This window comes from Strix uralensis, chromosome 9, assembly GCF_047716275.1.
Source record: "Strix uralensis isolate ZFMK-TIS-50842 chromosome 9, bStrUra1, whole genome shotgun sequence".
In the NCBI taxonomy this organism is placed as follows: Eukaryota; Metazoa; Chordata; class Aves; order Strigiformes; family Strigidae; genus Strix; species Strix uralensis.
The window spans coordinates 11,737,815-11,761,541 of NC_133980.1; the positions used below are offsets into that span (position 1 = coordinate 11,737,815).

The 23,727-nt window shown below is 41.1% G+C and overlaps 1 protein-coding gene across 2 annotated transcripts in view; it reads right to left on the minus strand.

Moving 5' to 3' along the window:
• DIS3L2 (DIS3 like 3'-5' exoribonuclease 2) overlaps positions 1 to 23,727 on the minus strand; it is a 192,929-nt gene that overhangs the window by 131,573 nt on the left and 37,629 nt on the right. For both annotated transcript variants that reach the window (XM_074878691.1, XM_074878690.1), the window contains one exon: positions 1,870 to 2,104. In XM_074878691.1, the coding sequence (XP_074734792.1) occupies positions 1,870 to 2,104 (235 nt within the window). The remainder of the gene's footprint in view (positions 1 to 1,869; positions 2,105 to 23,727) is intronic.

Here is a 23,727-nt window from a genome sequence, read left to right on the forward strand (position 1 = left end):
ATCGTAAACTTTATATGTATAAAAAAAGGAGGGCATTAAAAAGCAGAGCAAGAAGAAACTAGAGAAAAATCCATATGGGTTATATGGCCAAAGAAGCTGAAGCAACTATTAAAAGAGGCGATAGCAAAATACAAACTCAGCAGAAATCTAACTGGCACATCCACACCAGCCACAAGGCTTGTTAAGGATGGACACTGAAAGGCCTTGAAAACAAAAGAAAACAGTTGGCTTAAGCAACTGCAATGGAAAAGTAAGTTGGATTTCAACTGTGTAGACAATAAGCTGATCTAACATTTGCCTTACAAATATTCTCCAAAGACAGAATTAAATGGCAAAAACCACTCAGATGGCACAGATTTTAAGAGATTACTCGATAACCTCCAACAAAGGTCACTCCAGAGCATCTCGAGGAACTGTGAAGCACCAAGAAAAGTAACTCTCATCAAGCCTTTACACTACAGCACAGTCATATGGGTAAAGTAAAATATTGGCTCAAGCATGTATTTATTTTAGATGCTAGTCTCAAACTAGAATGAATGTCTCTGAATTTTAATTTAGCATCAGAAGCAACAGAGATGCAACAGACACAACATGTGACTCAGAAGCGTTTTAGGAGATTTAGAATTGTCGAGTCAAAGTGGCAGCTCAACAGTGTGCAGCTATAACACAGTGTCCAAGACTGCAAAAAAGATGAGGTTAATAACTAGCTGTGTAAAACATCCGCAGACAAGATGAGTAAATCCCAACTCAAGCCCTATGTTGGAAAGTAATGGAACAAGACGGAAGTTGGTTCACAAACCTTGGCAGTAACTCAAAGACAGTGGAGGTACCCAGAGGGAAACAGCAACACGAACTGGTGAGGTGGCAGCTCCATTCATGAGCTGAAACCAATGTTTTGTCATAAAAACTACACTTCCACTCAAATGTTATTTCCAGTTTTATTAACAGATGGGTGTGAAAAATGGAAGTCTACCAACAGTATAGGCAGAGGTCTGTGCATCTCCAAAAGCAATCTCTCCGGAAAACACGAGGTATTAAATAGAACAGCTTTACAACCACCACCACGATTTGTCAGAGATCAAGAACTACTTATGTCCTAAGTTACTGCCATCTTTTCTGGACAACTGGGGCATGCATCAGGAACACACTAGAATATCTGTCCTGGCAAATTTTTCACCAGCAGCTGAAGGCACATGTTAAATGTGCCAATTGTCAGAATCCTTTCAACACACAGCTCTTCAGGAAGGCATTTAGTACTAGAAAGGACATGCAAAGAGCAGCATAAGCATAGTTTGGGACAGGGGAGCTTATTTTATTTTGCCCTAAGCAACACTTGATGGTTTGGAAGGAATTCAGATTCAGAATAAAATACATTTGCCTTCAAAACAGATCGCGTAATTGGCTTTAGGTTTTAGTGCAATTTTCTTTTTAAATGGACCAAATCTTTAAGTTGCTCATAACTCAACTGTTTGAAAACAGCAACAAACCTAACTGCCCCCAAGGAAATATATTCTTATCCCCAAACTGAGACACACAGATTGGCCAGCCAAGCTTGCGATGAAGGAAACTGCTACAGCAGCATCTTGAATTAAACAGCAACCAGCAGTCCCCAAACAGCCTTGAGAATTGCAAATCTAAAGGTGTGACTTCTGTTTCACAGATTTACTTTGCATCAATCAAAACTACATAAAACCCAGTCCTTAATATCCATTCAAAACTATGAAGGCAGTTTAGCAGAAAGCAGTGGAAGTGATAAGGCATTAAGCTTTTATGCCTGTATTTTATATCTTGCAGCAAAGCAAGGCAACAAAGTAATACTTCAATAGTTTGCTCAAATAAAGGTTTAAATCAGCAATCTGATCTACTCACCCTTTTCACCGCTATCCAGGGAAAATTTCTTAATGCCGTCAGTCAACGTATCCTGCAAGTGGTCTTGTCCATGCTCTGCATCATTATCATCAAACTGAGCTTCTATAATGACATCCGGACTTTTAGCATCGCCTTTCACTGTCTCTTGAGGAATGCAAGTCCCCAACATATCCTCGGGGACATCAGATTCATGCGTGGCTTCTGTTTCTTTGTCACTACCATCTGGCTTTATTACCTGAAGGAGCAGGAGATTAAAAAAAAAAAAAAAAAAAAGAGGCAAGCTAAATTGCTGGACTGAAAAAAGAAAACATTATCTTTCCTTTTTCATCTGGATCCCCAAGGAGCTGACAACAAACTGTGGGTGGCTGGTGGCACACTGCAATTGCCATGTAATTAGCCACAGATATTGCACAATCAAAAGAGGTACCTCACTAGGATAAAGATGGGAACGGCATGGCTTTTGCAGTACCTCAACTGTGACAATAATGTAATCCAAAGTGTATCTAGAGCATAACCATAGAGTTCCTGCCAAGCCTCTAATCGGCTCTCCAGAAGTTGGGAGTAAGCACTGAGAGGGAGGAGGATACACTACAATTTAATGAGTTGCTTAGACCATTGTTCACCAAGACACACTAATCATCCTGGGAAGTCTTGAAACTCAAGCAGTTTCAGTGAATGCTGGGATCATGTCAAAGCACATGGCCAGGAGAGCTCCCCAGCACACAATTAGGAACAGACTGAAAAAGTACCGACCAGAGAGCATGGAGCCCTGCGACCTGTGGAGGAACTGGACTGTGGCAGCTTGGTAAGGCACCAAGCTTTACATTTATTTTAGACTCTGGTCTTTTTGTTAAAGGCATTCAACTATTTCTGTTACTTATACAAATCTCCTACTTAAATTACCAAGAGGAATGAACTCAATTAAAGTAAAAATTACTTAACCACTAACTAACTGATAATTCAGATAAGCAACTCTGACCATTGATACAGATTTGTCCCCACTTTAGTGCAGCAATGGCACAGTGGGAGGAGAAACCTTATGTGTAATCATGTCTGAACAAAACCATGAAGAACCCATGTGCCAATAAAGTAGACACCAGACCTGGATGGCATCCCTCATTGCATGTGACAGAGGTAGAAACTGCTCCATCTCAGGATATTAATGATCAAAATGGTTGATACCTTGGATACATAATGCCTTTTCTAGCATCCTTTATGCAACAAACAACTAATTGCAAGCATCTGCCTGGCCCTGGAGCCTAGATCCAGGTTTTAGTTTCAAAAGTGTTTAAGTTTCACTCAAGCTGTGGTACTTCACTGCAAGATTCACATCAGCATGCAATAAGAAATAACCTACTAAACATTAAAATCACAAAGAAACTGGGTGACCCCATTCCAATGCCCTCCCGGTGACTGAGCTCCTCTCCAGCTGGTGCTGGTGTTCACCAGGCAGGTAACTCCCCGGAGATGCTCCTCCAAATCACTAATCGCTAAATTCAGTACATGACATCAGCAACTCATGCCACCAGCAAGGCAAGTGAAGGGCCCTTTAAAAAATGCAATTTAAAAAACCCAAACCTTTCCGGTAACATACTTTATATGATAGATATAGGCACTAGAAATAAGTATAAATATCCTCAACGGGTCCTAGCTGAAGACACCATTCCAAGTAAGAAAAATACAATCTAAAAAGCTCCACAAATTATTGTTTAGTAACTAAAAAGCAAATAGATCAAATCAGACCTGTACAGGGAAGACTTTCACAATTTTACATATACGAAGCTATAGTCACGCTTTCAAGCAGTACGCACTTCTTCGTAACCTTTTCACAATATGTAACAGAAATAAAATCAATTTTAAAATGGGGTTGAATTCAAGCCTTTAAAAAAAACCCTCAGTGACATTACTTTGAACTCTTGTTACCTTTTGTGACTCTGCTTTCCATCTTTATTTTCAGTTTTTAATATGTATATAATTTGTTACCATAGCAGATTTTGACTCAAACATTAAATTGTGACAAAAAGGGAAAAAGTTTGGCAGAAGGTGGGAAAATGGCCGATTATTAAACCTGGCTACATTTGGTACATAAAATACTGACACACAATGGTCTGGGCAAGAACAGTCTATTAGATTAGAGAGCTGACAAGGCTCCACATGCTAGTGACTCTGCCAGTGTGCCTATCCAAAAAGAAAACCAGTGTCAACAGTAATGTTTGGACCCTACCATGGTCAGATGTGGATATATTCAGCTCTTAAATTTCAATTGCACCAGATGTGTGCAAGTGTGCAACTGCAGCAGGAGTTCATTTTCCTCAACCCCTTCAAGCTTTGCCTGAATTTCTTTCTCTCCAAGTCGTTCTTTGGAGAGTATGAGATGTGTTTCAGGTGCTAAACTGCAGAGCTTTCCATATGTAATACAGTGAATATATCTGAATGATAGGAAATGCTTCTCTAAAGATGCAGCACTGAAAAGCTTATGTTTGAAGAGTTTATGTTGCATTAAAGAAGGCAGCAGATACAGATTTCTTTTTAAATGCTATATGCTAAAATTACCATGCTTCCCCCAAGCTATAGGATACACACTGCTGTCACTAGCTAGCACGATACTCCAGCTGTGACTACCTAAGCCCTCAGTCACACATTTCCTTATGGATTTGCAAATGGATTTTTAAGTAAAGTTTTCCAGAGTCCACAAAATCACGACCTCCACGCAGCATAGAACAGCAAAATGTCCAGATGCTGGCAAGCATGGGCAATAGGATTTGTTTTCTTTTTAAGGCCAAGACAGATCATTTAGGCTGACCTCATACATAACAGAGCAGGGAATTTCACCCAAGATTTCTTACATCACACCAAAAATTTAGGGAAGCTGTACATCACAAGACTGGAAAGCTGCATAAGACTTTACAAAATCAGAAGCTCAATGGATACAATTACTCCATTTAAGATGATCAGAGCTGCTGGCCAACATGAGCTCATCACACAGATTCCAAAAAGCAGGATCCTTCTGCAATTAGCAGCAGCAAATTTGACCATGACAGAATACACATTTCTTACATGCAGCATCTCGGAAACCAGAAATTATATTGCACTCCCCTATTTTTTATTATGCTATAGAAGCTCGTACATGACATAATGCATACAGCTAGAACACACTGGTATTTACCAGAGATGCAGAATAAATTAAATACACAATTTGCTAAGTCTATCACAGTCATATGCAGTACAGAGCATCATTCTCTGCCAGTGCAGCTGACTCTGCATGGTCCCAGAAGGAGGGGATTCCCCCTTGCTGCATATGCATGAAATGTATGACCCCACTACCATGCAAACATCCCAGGATACATGGTTAATGTCTCTTAAAGAACCTTAACTTCCTGACCCGGGAAGTCAAATGTCAACCTTATGGTTGTATTATTTTAATATGCTCTTTAATAATTTTTTTTAAAAAGTTTTAATAAGCATTTTGATGAAAGTCAATTGCTTATTTGAATGTCTGATCCTTAAGATAGGGCTGAATAAGTTTTCTTCCAACTTTAAACAAACATCTATCACTGAACAAGCATCAAGTTTCTGCCCCACAGTGATTGCTTTGTAAAGTCATAGCTGACTGAACACAAGATCTTTGAATGAAAATCCCATTTCAACCATAAATATAATAAAAAACAGCTAGTGGGCAAGAACATCCTGGCATGGATACGTACAATCTGGACAGCAGAGTGATTACCTTGCTGCATCCAGCGCAGTCTTGAAGTAGCCATCACATGAACAATTGTCCTTACTCGGGAGAAATTTGTTCCAACGGAAAACTGAACCAGAAATCTGTGCATCTGAAAGCACAAGGGTTACCTCCTGAGCTGCAGGAGAAGCACTCTTATATCTGTCCTGTTAGTTCCAAACTTTTTAGAGACTTTCCACCTAAGCCTCACATCCACACATGAACAAAGCCCAGGCCTGTTTACTCTCAGATCAGGTATGGGGTTTTTTGTTGCTGCCTCCTCAATGGCAACAGCTAACAACTCATACATTAGTCTAGAATATCAAACTAGTGAACCAGACCAGTGATTTTCAATCATCTTTGACCTATTAACCCCCAGGCTTTTTCCGATAAATGCACCAAGCCCCCAGCGTGTTTAAGCCTGCCACTAACAGGTTTGCTTTTCTTCCTTACTCATCTCTGATCCTTACAAGCAATCCATGAATCCTCATAGATCTGAAGATGAGATATGGATGACTGCTGGACTTGTCACAGTTGGACGGATGCACCTTGTGTGGCTAAAAACTTTCCACGTAGGTTCACTGTTTTCAACAGAAACTTGTGCAAAGAGACCTTCACTGAAAGCATCTTGCAGTTAAGGAAGCAGGATCATCTTCACTACAGCTGTTTTGGACGCAGATTCAATAAAAATTAAATTCTTCATCTCACTCAAAATGCTGGTATTAAAAAGAGTACTTTCATAATGATACTGGGGAAGAATGGAGATGATATAGCACAACACCTCTGCTCTGTAAGTCAATCAAAGCCCAGCAAAATGCCTCATAATGAGTAATCAAACCCAAAATGTGTAACTTATCCAAAAGATTTTAGAGGTAACAAGCCATTAATGGTAACTCTTTACTGGGGTAGAGAAAAAATGCACAAAGAGGCTCCTCACGCTGCCACAGAAAGGTGCAGTAGATTCACCAGCGAATGGAAGCTGAAGACAGATTCATAGCAGGCAGGGAGCTCACATTAAACAGGGAGGACTAAACATGGGAAGAGCTATAAGAGAAACAAGGTCTTCAGCCTAAGCCTACCTTCTGAGGTTTGCAAACCCAGGTAAGATGCTTTTCTTCCAAAAAATACTTCGGTCAAACACAAGGTCTGCTTTAGCTATAGACAAATTATTATGCTCAATAATGGATAGGGAGACAAACTTTAGGTCAGAGTCGTTGGTCCTCTCTGCAGTTGAGCCTCAGTTAAGCAACAAGTTTGAGAAACAGAAACAGGTTGAAAGAGGTTATTTCAGAAGGAAGACAGCTGAAAACAGGGGCTTTGTACCAAATTACCATCTCACCATTAAAAAGGCCGTTGCTACCACAACACTAATACAAACACCACATTTCATACCAATACTGCGAACACCTGCATCTATTAGTCTCCCAGCTTTTGCCATATTAAACAGGCTTCACTTAAAAGCCAGTTCCCTAATGTTCTCTCACGAGGGAGTAGGAACGAAGCCTGGCTAACATGAGGATGCTGTCACAGCTCATACATACATGCTAGAGCCAAGCTACCATAAATATTGCAAGGAAGAGCTTTGCTTTTCTGAAAAGAGCAACCAAACAAAGGCTGGCTCGCTCTAGCTCCTTCTTGGATAAAGATAGGATGGCACTTCCAATAAGAGAAAAACCACCTGTCCCAATCACCCTTCCTTCTCTTTATAATCCCACATACACCAGACAGCTCTGGCAAAGGTGACAACTCAGTAAAGGTGACTAGTCTCAGTAAGAGCAGTTATGGCATTATTTTTAAAATTACTAAGTTTAGACTGGGGTTTTTTGTTGTGGTTTGGGGTTTGATTTTTTTTTTCTTTTTTTTACAATTTTTTAATTCTAAATCACTGGAAACACTTGCTAACAGCCCACAGGATAGCTATTTTATATTAAACAGCACATTATAGCTTACATTCCAGGCATCATACTGGATGCAATAATCATACCAACATCCAAACTAAAATCTCTCCCTATTGATTATGAAAAGGATACTTGCTCCTCCCCCAGTGGGCTCTGTTGTTCCCAGATGTCACACACAGTTTTGATACAGCAGTCACTACAAAGCCATTCTGCTTGTGGATTCAAAGGGGTAAATGATCTGAGTACGCAAGGCTTCTCGGAAACAGCAACTTTTCAGAGCTCTTCTCTGACTCATTCCCACTGCAGTAGGTGAGAGGTGGGAGAGAAACAAATGAACTCTAATGCATGTGGTTTTAAAACAAAATGTAGAGACAGATCTGCAATATACCCATCAAATCTACTGAATCCCCAAAAGCCATCTCCCCTGCCCTCACCAGCATCCTGCATCCTCTCTGCTCAGACTAACCTGCAAAGTGAGTTTTTACTGCAGAGTTAATTCAAGTAATCAGACTGAGCATCCAGGTTTAGTCCAGCCCTAGTGGACACAGCAGACACCCCTACATCCAGGTTTATCGGGCAGCTGCACCAGTAATAGAATTAACTGCAGAAAAAAAAAAACCCTTATCTCCAAACAGACACCTTTTTTCATTACTTCATCCTGCTTCCACCAATAAACCTCATTCTTCAACTGTTCACTCATCTTCTGTCTGTGCTTCAGGCTGTACCTAAACATCACAGGTTACAGTGTGCCCCGTCCAAGTCCAGCTCAAGTCCTTCTCCTACCACCTTGCACAAATAACCAGAATAACAAGTGGAAAAGCATCAACAGGGAAAATTCTCAAGACTGACCTTTCTGAATCCTAGAGACAAAACAAGAACTGTCTCCTCGCCATGTATCTCCACTCCCTATCTGGTCTCTGACCTATCATTTGCCTTCAAAAGCTCCCTGCTCACATTGCTCTGACCCTCATCCCACACCTACAGTCTGCTTCCAAACATGTTTATCAACACTTCATTATCACCAGGCAGGAGACAGTTCCCTCTGCCCCATCTCTCCTCAAGTCTACTCCTGCCTTCACCCCCTTCCTTACACCTCTCTGTGGCCACACATCTACCCAAAGTCTGGCTCTTGCACCGCTGCCTGTAGGATACACAGTCCTAGGACCAGGACCATGTTCCCTTGGGTTCGTTTCATCTCGTTCTCCTAACAGGATAAATTAAACAGCTCCATCTGTACAATCCTGTCTTTTGTACCCTGTAATAACTGTTGAGAAGCAGGAAAAGACAAAGTTGTCAGAAGCAGCTGCTCGCTGCCCAGCACAGGTACCCCGCGTGCCGTGGCAGCAGTGGCGTGGATCACACCGTTCTAAAAGTCCAAAAAGGAGCCACTCTGCAGCCTGCAGAGGAAATATCTGAGCTCAGAGTGGCCCCTTTGCCCCAAGTTGCTTTGAAAGCAGAGCTGGGAAAGGCTTGTAATAGGCCCCTGGTAGGTCTGTACAATCTTTCCCAAGGATTACTTGGGAATATCTGTGAGAGGTATCTCTCTGGACTTGAGAGCTGCTTTGCAATATTTAGACATCCTGAGGGTAACAGTGTCAAGGAGACGTGGGGAAGGACAGTGTGCCTGCTTGCGGGGAACACTGTACAATTTCTTTTTTAGACAAGCCAACCTGGTAAGGACTCCCAACAGCATTACAAAGAGCTGTGCATTATCATAGTCAGATCAACAAACTTGTTCTACACTTTCCACTCCTGCTGTCACCCCTGGGATTTGATTTGGTGCTAAAAAAACAGCCTCTATTTTCAGAATACCTACTGCTATTGCACTGACCTTCCCACACACGTTCCCCAAAACACAGGAATCCCTGGAGCAGAAGCAATACAGCAAACACCTTGTGTCCCAGGCACGTCTTCCCAACACACACACTGTTCTTTTATGCAGCTGTATGTCGTCACACTTCAAGCAGTGATGAATACTTAGCCAGAGCCCATCATCTGTACAGCAAATCTCTCTAGTGAGAAAAGTCTGACGCCAAGGAGGTGCAAAAGATCTAGTTCACCATCCAGCCTTTAACAACACCCAGGAATCAACTTTCTCCTACACACTCACAAAATCTGATGAGGCACACACAGTTCCTCCATCTCCTAGAAGCAAACTCTTTTCATAAAAGAGGCCCTTAAAACTGGCAGCCTCCCTGCTGGACCCCAGTGAAATGTTCCTTGTACCTTGGGTCTTTGTATTGCCTGCTCCTCGCAAGACCTCCCACTTTGGTGCATCTCATGAGCTGTGTGTTGCACTCCAGGCCACAGCGAACTGGAAACAAGAGTGTAATGCACAGGGCCCAGCTATGAGGTTGCCAGAACATATTGGTTTGAAACATCACAGAAAATATTCGGCTCCATATTTTCAACAGTAGCCAGGAAGAAAATGCATGGAACAGTTTTGAAAACTGTTTTTCAAAAGTCATTTAAATCAAATTATGCCCCATCCACACTGGCAGCAAATCCCCCTCTACTAACTGGAACTGGTTTTCTTTTCTTTGCGTGTGTGTTCTTTTCTTTTTAGTTTAACTTTTTTTTTTTTTTTTTAAACTGTCACCCAGCCATCTTTTTCTGGTAATGTGGACAGGCACTGCAATACTACAGGAATGGGTGCCAGGACAAAACCTATGATGCACAGTCCCTAGAATAAATCACTCAAGAGGGGTGGATTAGAGGAAGAGCGCAACATAAGGTTACATCTTCAAAGGTATGATTCTCTGAAATCACTGCATTTTCAACAAACTACTGCAGAAAGATATCCAGTTTGTATCTGATGTAAAGAAGTACACAGGTTTTTGGATTATTTGCAACTTCAAGACAGTACCATGAATCAATATATATTTTAAAAGATGTAATTATTACACAGTGCTTGCATGTAATCAGAAAAGAATCTACTTGTGCTGAGTGTGTATCATTTGAAAGCTGCAATGCCAAGCAAATCCACACCATTGGCTTGCACAAACCCAAAGTATTATCCATTACTGCCTTTTTTTTAAAAAAAACAATACAAGTATGTATGAAAAACATATTTCCTGGAAACAATGATACTCTTTGAAGACTTATTCAACATTTCATAAACCGAACAAGCCTGCACTCGCACGTGCCCGTAAGTGGAAAGTGGGTTGACAATGCAAACTAATCAAAATGTACTGGAAGGGCTATCCAAGATATTTGCATACCTATACCTCCCAAGGCTATATAGGTTTTGAAGCTTTGTTCAGAACTGTGTAAAAATTATTTCCCATGTGTCTAAGAAAATCTCTTACTGGTGATCAGCACTTTAACTCATCAAGGTAGGAAACAAACAAATCAACCAAGAGTTAACACGTTGGGGCTCATTACTTAAGCCCCTCACTGTCTTTTTTTGTTCCTTTTGATCAGTCTCGAGTGCCAGCTCCCAGGGGTCTCAGCCCTGCGCATGTTTTGACACACTTTCAAAGCCCAGAATGGTACACCTGGGACAAAGCACACACTGTTCAGGAAGTGCATGGGGGCCAAGAAAAGCAATAGAAATTTCCACAGTTAACTTGTATTACTGGTTGCCAATAAGCCTCTTATTATGAAAACCCATAATTGGAAACTGTCATATAACAGAACAATTTATGGAAGTTTTCAGAGTATATATGCCCCAGTGGGAACTTCCTTTGACTGGTGTGTTCCATCAGCCCAGGTCTGCTTATTTATTCACACAGTGGGAGAAGAGCATCAGGAACCTAAACAAGTCATTGCGGAAGCGTCACCGAGACTCCCACTCTAGGAGTACTTCAAACAGTTCTCAGTTCCTTAGTCTTTCCAGTCATTCATCTTTATGGCTGCATTCAGTCAACAGCTGGACTCTCTATCTCTATTTCATTTTATTTTCTGCAGGAACATTCCTGCACTTATATTGTGATCAACTGCTCCTTTGAGGACACGGAAGGCAAAATGCAGCTGCTCTCTGCTGAGTGCATTCCGCTATGCCTGCCTCAATCCCATCAAATGACCTCAGCAAAATTAGATCCTACTCCTAGTCTCTACCCTGTCACACCAGGGAAACTGGCACCTACAGTAACTCCTAAATCAGATTTCAATTCTATTAAAATATGGCTGAACCAAGAACAACAGCCTCCCCCAATGCCAGCATGATACTATTAAAGTAAACTGCACAAAACCAGCCAGTGCTTCCTTTGCAGGTAGTCATGTTTTGGTGTGAAGGTAAAGGGGTTTCATAACAGGTGCTGGAGACGCATCCCAGAAAACTTAAGAGACTTCTAGCAACAGAAGACTGGAAGTCCACTTTAACACTATGTTTTCCATACAGGAGCCAGCAGGTACCATCTGCCAGAGAGGTTGCTCACTATGAGCAGCTCCATCGAAATGGTTGAGACATCAACTGACCATCAGGTTGACTGTATTTTGGCATGCTGCACTGCTGCCAGTTCCAGTCATGCACACCAACACCACTGTGAATTCAGTACCTTCCCCATCACCCCGGGATGGGCACTGGAAAGGCTCTGTGCTCAGAGGAAGCTGTGGCAGAACAGCAACAGCCACAGCTGAAGAGGACCACCCACAGAGGAAAGGAGTTGGAGGAGATAATCCCTGAAAGCATGGTAAGGGGGGGAAAGAAAATCAGGTGATTCACTGGGGATAAAAGATAAAGGTTTCCTCTACTGTTGAGAGCTTTCTGTGTCCCTTAAAGTAATTTCTGAACAGAAGACAAGCTGTGAGCCAAACTTACTCCTTCACACTTGATATCAGCAAATTCTGACCCTGGACAGAATCTCACTGCAACACAGAGCACTAAATGCCTGTGGAGAAGAGAGAGATGACAGCAGCACATTTTGGTCAAAGATTCCTGCAAATACACAGGCTGGGTTATCAAACTGGGAAGGTTCCCCACCTGTGACCTAAATTTGCTACAATTCCATTTATTTGGGCTTCCTGACGTAGAGACAATGCACAAGGGAGTCCTTGAATGCCTAGTTAGAAAGCACAGGTGGTACTGTCTTCACATTAAATCACTATTGCATCCAGGAAATCCCAGACTTCCATATCTATCTTAGACTCTCAACAGGTTCCTTACAAAGTGCATAAGGAAAGTAATCCGGATCAAGGGAAATAATCCTGCTCTCGATCGCCCACGACTTCTGGTAAATCATTCAAACCATCTTACCTAGTTTGCATTACTTGACACTGTGCTAGGCAGATCTGCACATTCTGTCCTGAAAAGGTTACAGCTGAATTTCACACGGTTAGCAAGGTAGAAACTGAGTGTGAAAAGAAGGCTGAAAATAGCAAAGCAGCTGCATGGATACATGGTAAAGCCACAAACACAAACATCTGAACAGTTTTCATAAATCAAGTATCTTGGGTTGCTCTGCTCCCGAGGTATCAAAGCAAGAGCACATCAAAGAAAAACACATTAAGGCAGCTGGGGGAGGCAGGTGTCCCAGGAGAAAGTGAGGGGGGGTATTTCTCCACTCAGAAAATGGGTAGGATATTTGGTTTACATGCAGATGTGAGGATTAATGTTTCCAAATACTTCACCTAGGTTCAAAGCATTACTTAACTCTTGGGGGCTTATCAGAAACAGTAACACACCAGTTAGCTTTCTACGAACAGAGAGAGGCTCTCTCTTTTCTTCTCACCCAGGGACTAAGGCTTAACCACACAGACCATGTTCAGGATTTCACAACCATAGATCTGACTTTCATAGCAGGTACTCACATAATCAAAGGGCAGCATTAGTTTATTTACAGCTGCTGGTTGAAAATAAGACAGGATAGAAACAAATATTGCAGTTTCCAAAACAAAGCACCACTTTTTTTTTTTTTTGTCATGCTGAGAAAACAAATTCTTACTTCTACACACAAAGCTAACAGGCTTATCACTAATCAGAGCAGTTATTGAATTCCTATATAAAGATGACCTGAGACATCATTCAGTTGTATCACACCTGGGAATATCATTAGAACGGCAAAACAGAAGCTAAATTATGAATGACTCCACAGTTATAACTATAGCACAGCTACTTCATAAGTTTCAGGCACTTACTAATAAGAATTTTTGAGAATTTGGTTATCCATGCCTATCCAAAATGACTTCATACATTGGTCAAAACATTTAAAACTGAAATTTCAACTAGTTTGGAACCAAATTATCTGATTCTGAGATATTTAGGTAATTGTCTATTGTAACATCATAAAACTAAAGTTTTAATAAACACTTCACTGAACTCGCCTCCAGCAGCAAAACTAGTTCACCAAGGTGCTCTCCATAACTACCTTTCTGCTGTGACTTTTTCTTGTTACGTAGCTTTACCTATACACACACAACAGCAACAGTACTGAAGAACTAACCTCTTTCTAAAACCGAGTCACAAACCTGCCACAACAGAAGACATGTTAGAAGGAAAGGCACAAGAGCACGGTAACTGGTCTGTCTCCAGGGAATTGGTATGTCTGTCTCTTCCTGCTGGAAGGCAAGGAAATGCCCACTGAAGGCACAGCTTCCACACAACGCCACGTCTGACAAAATACATCCTTTCCAGGGTTATTTGTTTTCCAGTTGTGCTCAGTTGCCCCAGTCAGAACCAGGGACACACCATGCTGAGTACACTGCACCAAAATATATACGTTATTAATGCTCAACAGAACTTTTAGGAAGTTTCTATTAAAGACAAAATGCATGAACAGGAGAGAATAGATGAGAACAAGAAGATTACACAGAGATTGCCTTTGAAAGGAGCCCATCTTAATGAAAGTTAAAGCAAACTAGCAGCCCAAGGTGTAGCAAAGATGCTTCTTGAAACAGATGACTGATGCTCAGCATTTTGCTGAGGACTTATACTGCTGCAGGGTTTTCTCTCCTTCTAGTGAAAACAATCAGTATCACCAGGTTTCCTTTTGAAATGGCAGCAGGGAAACAACTGCTGGCATTTGTGTCATATGAATCAGCTTACATTACTTAGTGACGAATCTTATTAAAAAGCAAGCACCTCAAGTGAAATGTCTATAGCTCAGTTTGCTTGCATTTACCTTTAGCAACATGGTATGCTTCATTAAATTTTGAAGCAGTGTTTATTAGAAGAGTAAAACACATCAGCACCCTCCAACAGGCTTCTCAGCTTATTTTCATGACGTCAATATTCAGGTTTATTTAATCCAGTGAAAATATACATCGATTAAACACGGTCTCAGAGCATCTCCTGCAGCACTGAAAAATGCAGTAAATAGAAATGGCATATTTTTACTTCTTTCCTTCAGAATAAGATTTACCATTACCATAAACAAGGTGTATCTCACCTTTGCAACCAGCAACTTAAAAAGCCTCTCCCTGCAGTGAGCACTGGGAAGGACTGGCCACCACAGAGTTCCCTGCTTCTTGATGCCAGGTGCCCCCTGGTCTGTTTTTCCTGCCTGGCAATGAATGTTGTTTTATCAAAAGGTTTTTCACAGAATGAATCAAAAGTTAAGCTCAACTGTTATAACTCAATTTAAAATTTAATGCAGGGCAAGGGACTAACACTGGAGGGCTTCTGTTGTATTACTTCTCTACAAGCTGAGTACCACTAATAAGGGATCTCAGTGTATACTTCTCCTCTGTAACCTCAACTTACAAAGCAGTCCAGGTTTTCCTGCCCTCTCGAAATTCATTAAAAAGCCTTATTTGAGCTGAGATTTTGTATACAAGTTTTCTGCCAAGAACAAATTTTTACAACTGAGTTTTAAGCTCCTTTAAAAAAAAAAATCCAGAAATTTATAATGGAAATACTGACAGTGCCCATAATCACAAGTACAGAAACATTATTGCGATAGGCAGTTCATATCCCATCCAAAAAGAAAAGCTGGTCTCTCAACCAAATTCCACGTTTGTTCTGTAACAATGGCCAGTTATGAGATCAGTAAAAACAGGTGCAAACAAAAAGTACTGGGGATTTAAACACTGATGATGGCTGCATAAAGCCATCACCTTGGTCATTAAACTCTGATTGTGCAAGATTTTTTTTTCAGAAAGTCTTGAACTTCTTTATAACTCATTTCTCCTGTGCAAATTCTTCTCCTAGTGGTCATCACAGGCTAACTTTGCAAATCTTTGAATCATGCTTCCAAATCCTAACAGTTTGACCATTTCCAGAAACTATTAATATACTCATTTATCCTCAGTTTTGTCAATTTTATCTCTTGGTACAGTCTGATGAAGCCCACCACCATACGTGTGCAGCTCAGACAGTCACACAAAAGCCAGCTATTCCCTGCTGACAGACTAAAGCACTGCCCTATGACTTGCCATCAGTTCTCCCCTCTGCCTCAAGATAAACTTTGTGTTCCAGTAAGAAACGGATGGCTGCACACTGTAACAAATTGAATCTTGCAGGCTATGCAAAAGCAGTGATGAGCTACCTCTGACACTGCCTGGAAGAATTATACCTCAAACAGAAAGAATAAGTGTCCATCTGTAGCAATATACTCCTCTTAATATTCTGAACACATTTCTGATTCTCTTAACAAATATACAGTAAACACCGTAATGCAAAGTAGAAATACAAGAAAAATGATGCACTTGGTTGTGTTAAAGATGTATAAGGCTGAGGTGCTAATGGGCCACATGGGGAAGCACCACAGTATCAAGTGTTAACCCCATTCAACACTCTCACAAATTGAATCTGAGAATGGCAAAATTCAGAAGCACGGCTCAAAAACACGTGACTGTGAACTAGCCTTGACACCTGCTTATGTCATTAATAAAATATTTAATATATGAAGAACACTAGGTCTCCAAAAGTGCCTTAACCAGCGCGGAAACATGTCAGTCATCCAACAAGAACTCTCACTTCAACACTGGAAATTACAGAACAAGGAAATCAAATCAAATCTTTACAAGGTAGCCTGTTCAAGCCCTAAGTCTGGACTATGCTACCTGCAAACATTCATTCCTAAGAACTACAGATTGCTAGTCCTTTTTACTAGAAAGGAAGGGAGTATCTCCCTTGCAGTACATTGTGTACAAGTATTCAACTTCGAGACAGGCAGCTACACTGGGCTTTCAATATGCTCATTAAATAATCCCAGTAAAATCAAAGCTGTTTCATACAGATCTGCTGAACTCAAAGCAATCTTCACTTGTTCAATCTTTCCCTCTGGGTAGAAGTATGGGATGACATTTAACAATTTTCCTTACCTGGAATAAGTTATTTCAAGAATATCTACAAAGGTAAACTGTAATACAGTAAATGTGTTAATGATAAATTGTTTAAGCAACTTGACAAAAGAAAGAAGGCGAATTCACACACAGCAAAAAGGCAGGCTACTCTGGAAAACTGAGGAGAAAGTAAATTTGCATCCATTACAATTATTTATGTATCATTTAATTAAGCTGTTTTCACAAGAAACATTTCTTAAGAGGTCTTGAGAAGTATATTCCTGAAACTCCACAAGTGACAGAACTTAATCTCAGCTCCACTTCATCACAGGAAGGTTTGGAAAGCAGCCTCTGGGAACAGTACGGCCACTCTGCAACTCACCAACTGAGTTTATGTTTATCTTGTAAAAAAAGAAAAAGTTAGCCCTTTCATACACACACACTTTTAAGATAACAGGATTTTCTTCACAGCTTCAAGTTAGGCACTGAAGTACTTTGTTATGATTAGTTTTATCATGCTGAATCCAAATGCTCCGGATTATTAATCAACTCTTCTGACAGGTCTCCAATAATGAAACACACCATGCAGCTAACAATGACTAACCATTCATCTTAAGTTGATAAAACAGAAAAGGAAAATGGGCAAGTTCTCAGATCCTACCCAGGCAGCCCACAGCTTTAGGAAACCCCTTCCATTTGCTTTCTCACCAGCAAAACCATGTATTTGTTGGCTTTGACATGGCAAACTTCCTGCTTGCCAGCTCCCATTCTACCCCTAGATGACAGCTACCACATCAAAGACTATTAGTACCCAAAGTACCTACGAGAGCTGAGGACATGTGAAAAGCAAGTTAAACATTGAGTCCTCCACTTCCTTTTTGCTTAATACCTCTTTAAATTCTCTGCTTTGTTTTGAAATGTCTGTTCACCCTTCAAGCTATTTTGCTGGTTTACCATGGACCATGCTACACCTATGCCATAACACCATTACCAGAAGAAGAAACCACTTCACGTAGCAGTTTGTTCTCGGGCTGCTGAGGATCCAAATTCAAATCCCACCTCTCCATTTGGGACTCAAAGTCACCACTTCCATCTCCACAGTTTGGCTACACTGGGCCCTGGCACTGGAGGATGGAAGATGTGTAGCAAGTAAGTGAAGGAGATAACACAGGGGTAGAGATGGGCCATGTGAAGTGTTGAAGCATGCACACACTCTCCCACTTCAGTTTGCCTGTTCTCGCCCACAGGCTACTGAATAAAGTACTTTATAACCCCTAAGGCCCCCAATTATACAGCACTGAGAGAAGTCAAATGACACCAGAAGGTTGTACCTTGGGCACTGGGAGTGACTACAGTTCTTGCTTAAGCAATTAGAACAAGCTAGGGAATACTTGCTCCATACCCTGCAACACCCCCCTGCACACACGTGCTGCTCGGTGGCTTCAGCAGCTCCACAGGCACTGTGCTAGAGCAGCACCCCCAGAAACCTAGGTCCCCCTTCACCGCCCTTTTCTGAAGTGAAAGCTTTGGCTGCATGCTGCAGATGATTAAATGGCTTTTACAGTCCCTGATCCAAAACAAATTAAAAGGGATACAAGTCCAAAAACATCTGGTGATAAGCATTTGTTCACAGTGAAACAATTAAACGGAAGGATTTGTCTTGTTAAACATACAAAAGGTTATCGATAACCTACCAGTTCACAGCATGTCTTCCAGCTCCAGGGAGGGACTGGTTCCCACTCCATAACAACGCACCTGTGCTGCCAGCCATGAGCAGACACGGCCAGTCACCTCCACCAAAGGCATCCCTCCTCTAAGGAGCACACTCAAACCCCCTGAGAAAGGCCTCTGTAGAACAAAGGCTATCTGCAATGCAAACTTGACTTCAAACCAAGTACGTGATCAAACCTGCTTCCTTGTAAAATCTTAATAGGACACCACCATAATAAAATTAAGCAAGTTATTCAATTCTTAACTAATAATTTTCTTTCTAATTTGACCACATTGTAAAGTTGTATTAAAACCTCCCAGAAGTTATTTTACTGCACATGCACATGAGTACAATTAAAATGTTCTACCCAAGCTCTACAATATGAATGGTTTTCATAATTTCTTAACAGAATATTGCTTTCTTTACCCAGCACAGTCAATACACCCCCAATTTATTAAACCATTACTCTAGGCTAGTCAAAAATAAAGCCAGTACTTCAAAAACTGGACAAAAAACAGTTTCCAATCTCACACCATTCAACTGTATGCCTCTTATTTAATCCTCTCATGACTTTATGACCTGCTCCCACCAAATTCCACTTCAAACGACGCTGAAGAAAGCTATGAATCTGTAATCGAAAGATGCAACTTGAACATTTAATAGCTTCAAAACTGTCAACAATAAGCCAGGATCAGCAAGCTCTAAAAGCCCTGAGACCTGACCTAAAAGAAAAACAGAAAGTTGCTATGGTGCTTTGAAATTAGGGGTCAAGGTAAATTAATACACAAATCAGTCTCACTACAGACACTGTTCTCACCTGTATAAATATTTTGCAGCAAGGCATATAAAACATATGGATATTGCAACAGAGGTACAGTGAAACAAGAATGCTATGGCCCCCCAATACAAAAAGTAGTCTGTCTTATTTTTCTTTAATGATAAAACACAGAACTTTTAGAAGTGTAAGTTACTCCAGCATATTAGCTTGAAACCTTGCAAGCTACAGTTCATGTAACTATGCATTACTTGGGAATTTAAACTGCTCTTGTTCCTTTTGAACAGTCAAAAATTGCCACACAAATATCAATGTACTCTTCACCTCCACAGGGAGTGGCTCATTCCTGTCTAACATGCCAACAACCACTCAAGATGAAGTTTCCCCATCGCTGGCCTAACACGCTCATCTATCATATCAAAACTGTCACGTGCACTTGTATGATTTACTAGATTCTAAAGGTATTCACTTCTAATGAATATTTGCTTTTCCAAAGCAACTCCCAAAAGTTTAAACATATCCTAAAGACTTTGGGTTTTTCCTTTTCTTTTCTCCTCTCCTAGCCAAGTGGAAGCACACATGTCAAGTTTTCATCCTGGAGCCATCAGCTGCAAATCTTCATCCGAAGAGAAAATTCTTCAAATAAGTCCTTCCACAGGTACAACAACATGAAATGAAACCATTTCAACACACAGTATTTTACTTAAATTTGAGAAAAATCACTGACTTACCAAATTTTGCCCATAAAACACCAACTTCAAAACAAACCTCTAAAGTCAGTTTTCTGCTCAAAACAAGTTTTACTATAGACCTGCACTCAATTCTCTAAGCTTGAAACACAGAAAGGTTGACTAACCTCAACTTTAATGACAGTGTTTACACAAGCATAAATAACCTGTAATGTGTAATGCATTAAGGCTTGATTTAAACCTTCTTCAGTGAAAACTTTAAAAAAATCATCTCTTTCTGTCTGTATTCACTTTCGTTTATCAAAGACACATAAACTGGCATCCTCTATTCTCAACACACTCATTTATTCTGTATTTACTTCTGCACAGTGAGAATATCAGGAAGACCATGCTGGAAAAATCTGACAGGTTTTAGGTATAATTTTTTTCACAACCATGTATCAAAGATAATTAATGCTTGGGGTGGGGGCCAATATTTTTATTGTAAAGAAAAGCTAATATATACCTGGTAAAGAAATAAAGGAAGCTTCCCCTGGTACATCTTGGGAAAGAGCAAAGGTTTTGCTAAACTCACATTATTTTCATTTCAGAGCTGAGGGGATGCGACATGGGCAGGAAGATATTTATTCTGATGCTGTTCTGACTGACCCTGGAAAATAAAGAGACTTGAAAAATCTTGAAAGGTGGCAGCAACTAATAAAGCAGCACCTGTGGCAAATTTATAATTCAATGTTGATGTTTTTCATCACTTTTTTTATATCATAATCCTATAATGTACAGTACATCCAGACATGGACTCAGCTGGAAAAACACTTCACACTAAAAATGGTCAACGCAGTTTAAACAAAGAGCATTTCCTTGGGTTTCTTACTAGCCAGGACATAGGAACCATGCTATACACCTCCTCACATCTGCAAAGGGAAAGAGATTTTCTTTAATAAACACAAGGGCAGAGCGCTGCTCATTACAGTCAAATATTTGCTCTCATCCTGGTCCCTCACCTCACCCAAGTGACATGGATCAACCTACCATGGAGCAACCAGCTACTTTTATATAAGAAGTTAAGGTTGAGGCAAGGTGCAGGGCATGGCATTCGGGCCATGAGGAGGGGTAGGAGGGAGTACACCCAGCCTGCTGAGCAACAGAGGTGTTGAGGCAAGTCAATGAAGACAAAAGGATCCGGATGTGAAATATCCGAAGGAAGAGTATTTGACAAATACTTAGTGCTTTCTTAAGTAATCGATCCTTAGCTGGTGAAACCACAGTGTTTAATCAGAGAGGGTGATATGCCAGTGTTGGGAGCTCTATTTCCTAATACCACAAAAGCCCTGCACAAAGAGTTATGTATATTTTGTTGTCTGTCATTTTGTACATCGCCCTTCCCTCAAGCACTGGTCCTCAGAACGAATTATACATTGTTACAGGAGATTAGTTTAACTGCAGATTATTTTTTTTTATTTTTTTCTTTCTTTCACAAAGCACTTAACAGAAATCAGTGCTTGGGAACTGGAGCTCCGAAGCACAGTCTAACAGTTTATTTATGATCATAGCAACTAATTGTTCAAAGACAAGCCTCAGGCCCCAGGACCATTCCCATGTCACTGAAGTTGGCTGCTGCAGTGATGTGCCACTCATCCCCCAGAAACCAGTTAACTTGCTTAAGTGGCTTTGCTGGCGCAGGAGGGCAGACAGCTGAATAACTGACCACTGGATAATGCTGACTTCTTCAGTGACAAAAAGACAATGGTGAAAAAAAAAAAAAAAAATCTATTTTGACATGTGGTAGTGGTTTTGTTAGCAAAAAGTCTGCCCAAGGTCTCAGTCAGCTCATAGGAAATTACTGTATAGACCGAGACACTGCCCTGACAAGGCCAGCCTTCCCCTCCCAGCCTTTCCTTTATTTGACAGTGATGGCTGCCACCACACCTAGTCTTGGGGCTCCGTTATATCTTAACCACTGATAGGAGTCACCCCATGGGAAAGTAGGATGGTGGGACTAAAATGATGTCAGGTACCATGAAGAACATTTTCCTTTTTTGCTTTACAAACTTTTGAACCTTACAAGAGGGGAGCCATCCGCTTCTATGCCTTTTTTTTTTTTCCTGCAAACGAATTTTAACAATGCATATCCTGCCAGGAAACGTTACCATGCATTAGTGATAAAGCATTACATAAAAAGGTAAATTAAGTTTCCAAGACGCGAATCTGAGCTGATAAAACATATTATATCCACAGTTCAACAACCGTGCAGAGAAAAAAAAGAATAAACAGTTTAAGAGAAAGCTTCGAGAATATGGCGGAAAAAACAGGAAGAGTAGATAAAGTAATGCCATGCTGCCAAAACACTGCTCAGACTATGCATGAAGCATAGCTACCAAACTACATCAGATTAAACTAGTGGCCATCCATTAACCTTGGGTATGTCTACATGGTACAACAGAGACCCAAAGAGGTGACTCAAGCACCACATGGCTTGCCAACACAGCACTCACCCATGGCATTAGACCCCCTGCCCAGCTAGATAAATAATCTAGAGCCAGACGAGCCATTTATTCTCACCCAGGGGTGGCAGCAGTGGTGATGCTGGGCAGCAACAGTACGGGAGGCAGCAACTCTGCTCCCAGCTGGGTGACACAGCCGGGCACAGTCACCAGAAAGGATCGCTGGTGCGTTCCCTCTGGATACTGCTCTAATATGGAGATACTGAAAGTAATTAGCAGGGAGGCCACAGGCTCTCTCTCTAACACCAGCAAGCCAATTATACATTTAAGGGACAACTGTGAGACAATGGCTGGATGTAAAGGCATTCACAAACCTCCACAGTTGCTGGGTTGCTTCGCCAAAAGCATGAGCCTAAAGGTCAGGGGATGGTACTTGGTTAGAAAGAGACTGTGTTGAAATGGGCAGTCGGGCTGTGCAGGGTGTGGGTCCCGCAGCATCATCAGACGCAGCTGGGCTCTGCCCAGATTTGTTATGGATGGGACCCTTTGGAAAGGATGCTTGTCACCAGACAAGCTCTCATCCTCGTGGTGAAGGGAGAAGAGCTGCAAGAACAAACCTGAGCCAGACCATCACAGCAGTTGTTACTACAAGGAGCTACAGCTACAGACCTGAACTGCACAGAAAATTTAAAAAAAAAAAATAATCAGGCAACCTGACATAAAAAGGGATGATAAAACCCTGGAGGAAATTCACTTTACTGGAAAAAAATCAAGAGGGCATAGAGGTGAGTTACCTGGCTACTGTACTTAAGGCTTTTACCAGAATTCCCCACCCCAGCCCTCTGAACAGTCACTAGTCAGGGACAAAGAGAAGCTGCTGAGATAATCCTCCCACTTCACAGAGCTCCTCAGGACTTTCCCCAGACAGCACCAACCTGGCAAACACGATGCTATGAGGGATTTAAAGAAACTACAGGAAAAGAGATGCCAATTTCTATAGAGCTTACAAACAAAAGTAGCCAACGCTCATTCCAACAAACAAACAAAATGCAAGGAGAACAAGAACAGAAGGATGTCCTGGCAGCTAGCTAATTAGCAAAAGCATTACAGTCAGGACTTCCAAGCACCAACAAGAACTAAGCAGGATGTACACCTTTATGCAGGATTTTTTTCAGACAGAACAGAGAATGATGTCTGAGGAATTCTTTGCCAGTCACTTTTTGCAACCAAAATCACAAGTGCTAATTAGACCATGCCAAGTCTTCATTTTCACACTTCCAAAGCTGCTCAATTAAAAGTACGTGTTTTGGTACTGCTGTTTCAAAATAATTTAGACAAAGCTAAAAATAAAGAAATGCTTCAACCCCAGGAGGTGATACAGCTGAGGACGGATGAATCATCAGCATACTCAAAACCTAAAAAACTCATAAGAGTCATAGACAGACCCACTTTCATGAAACA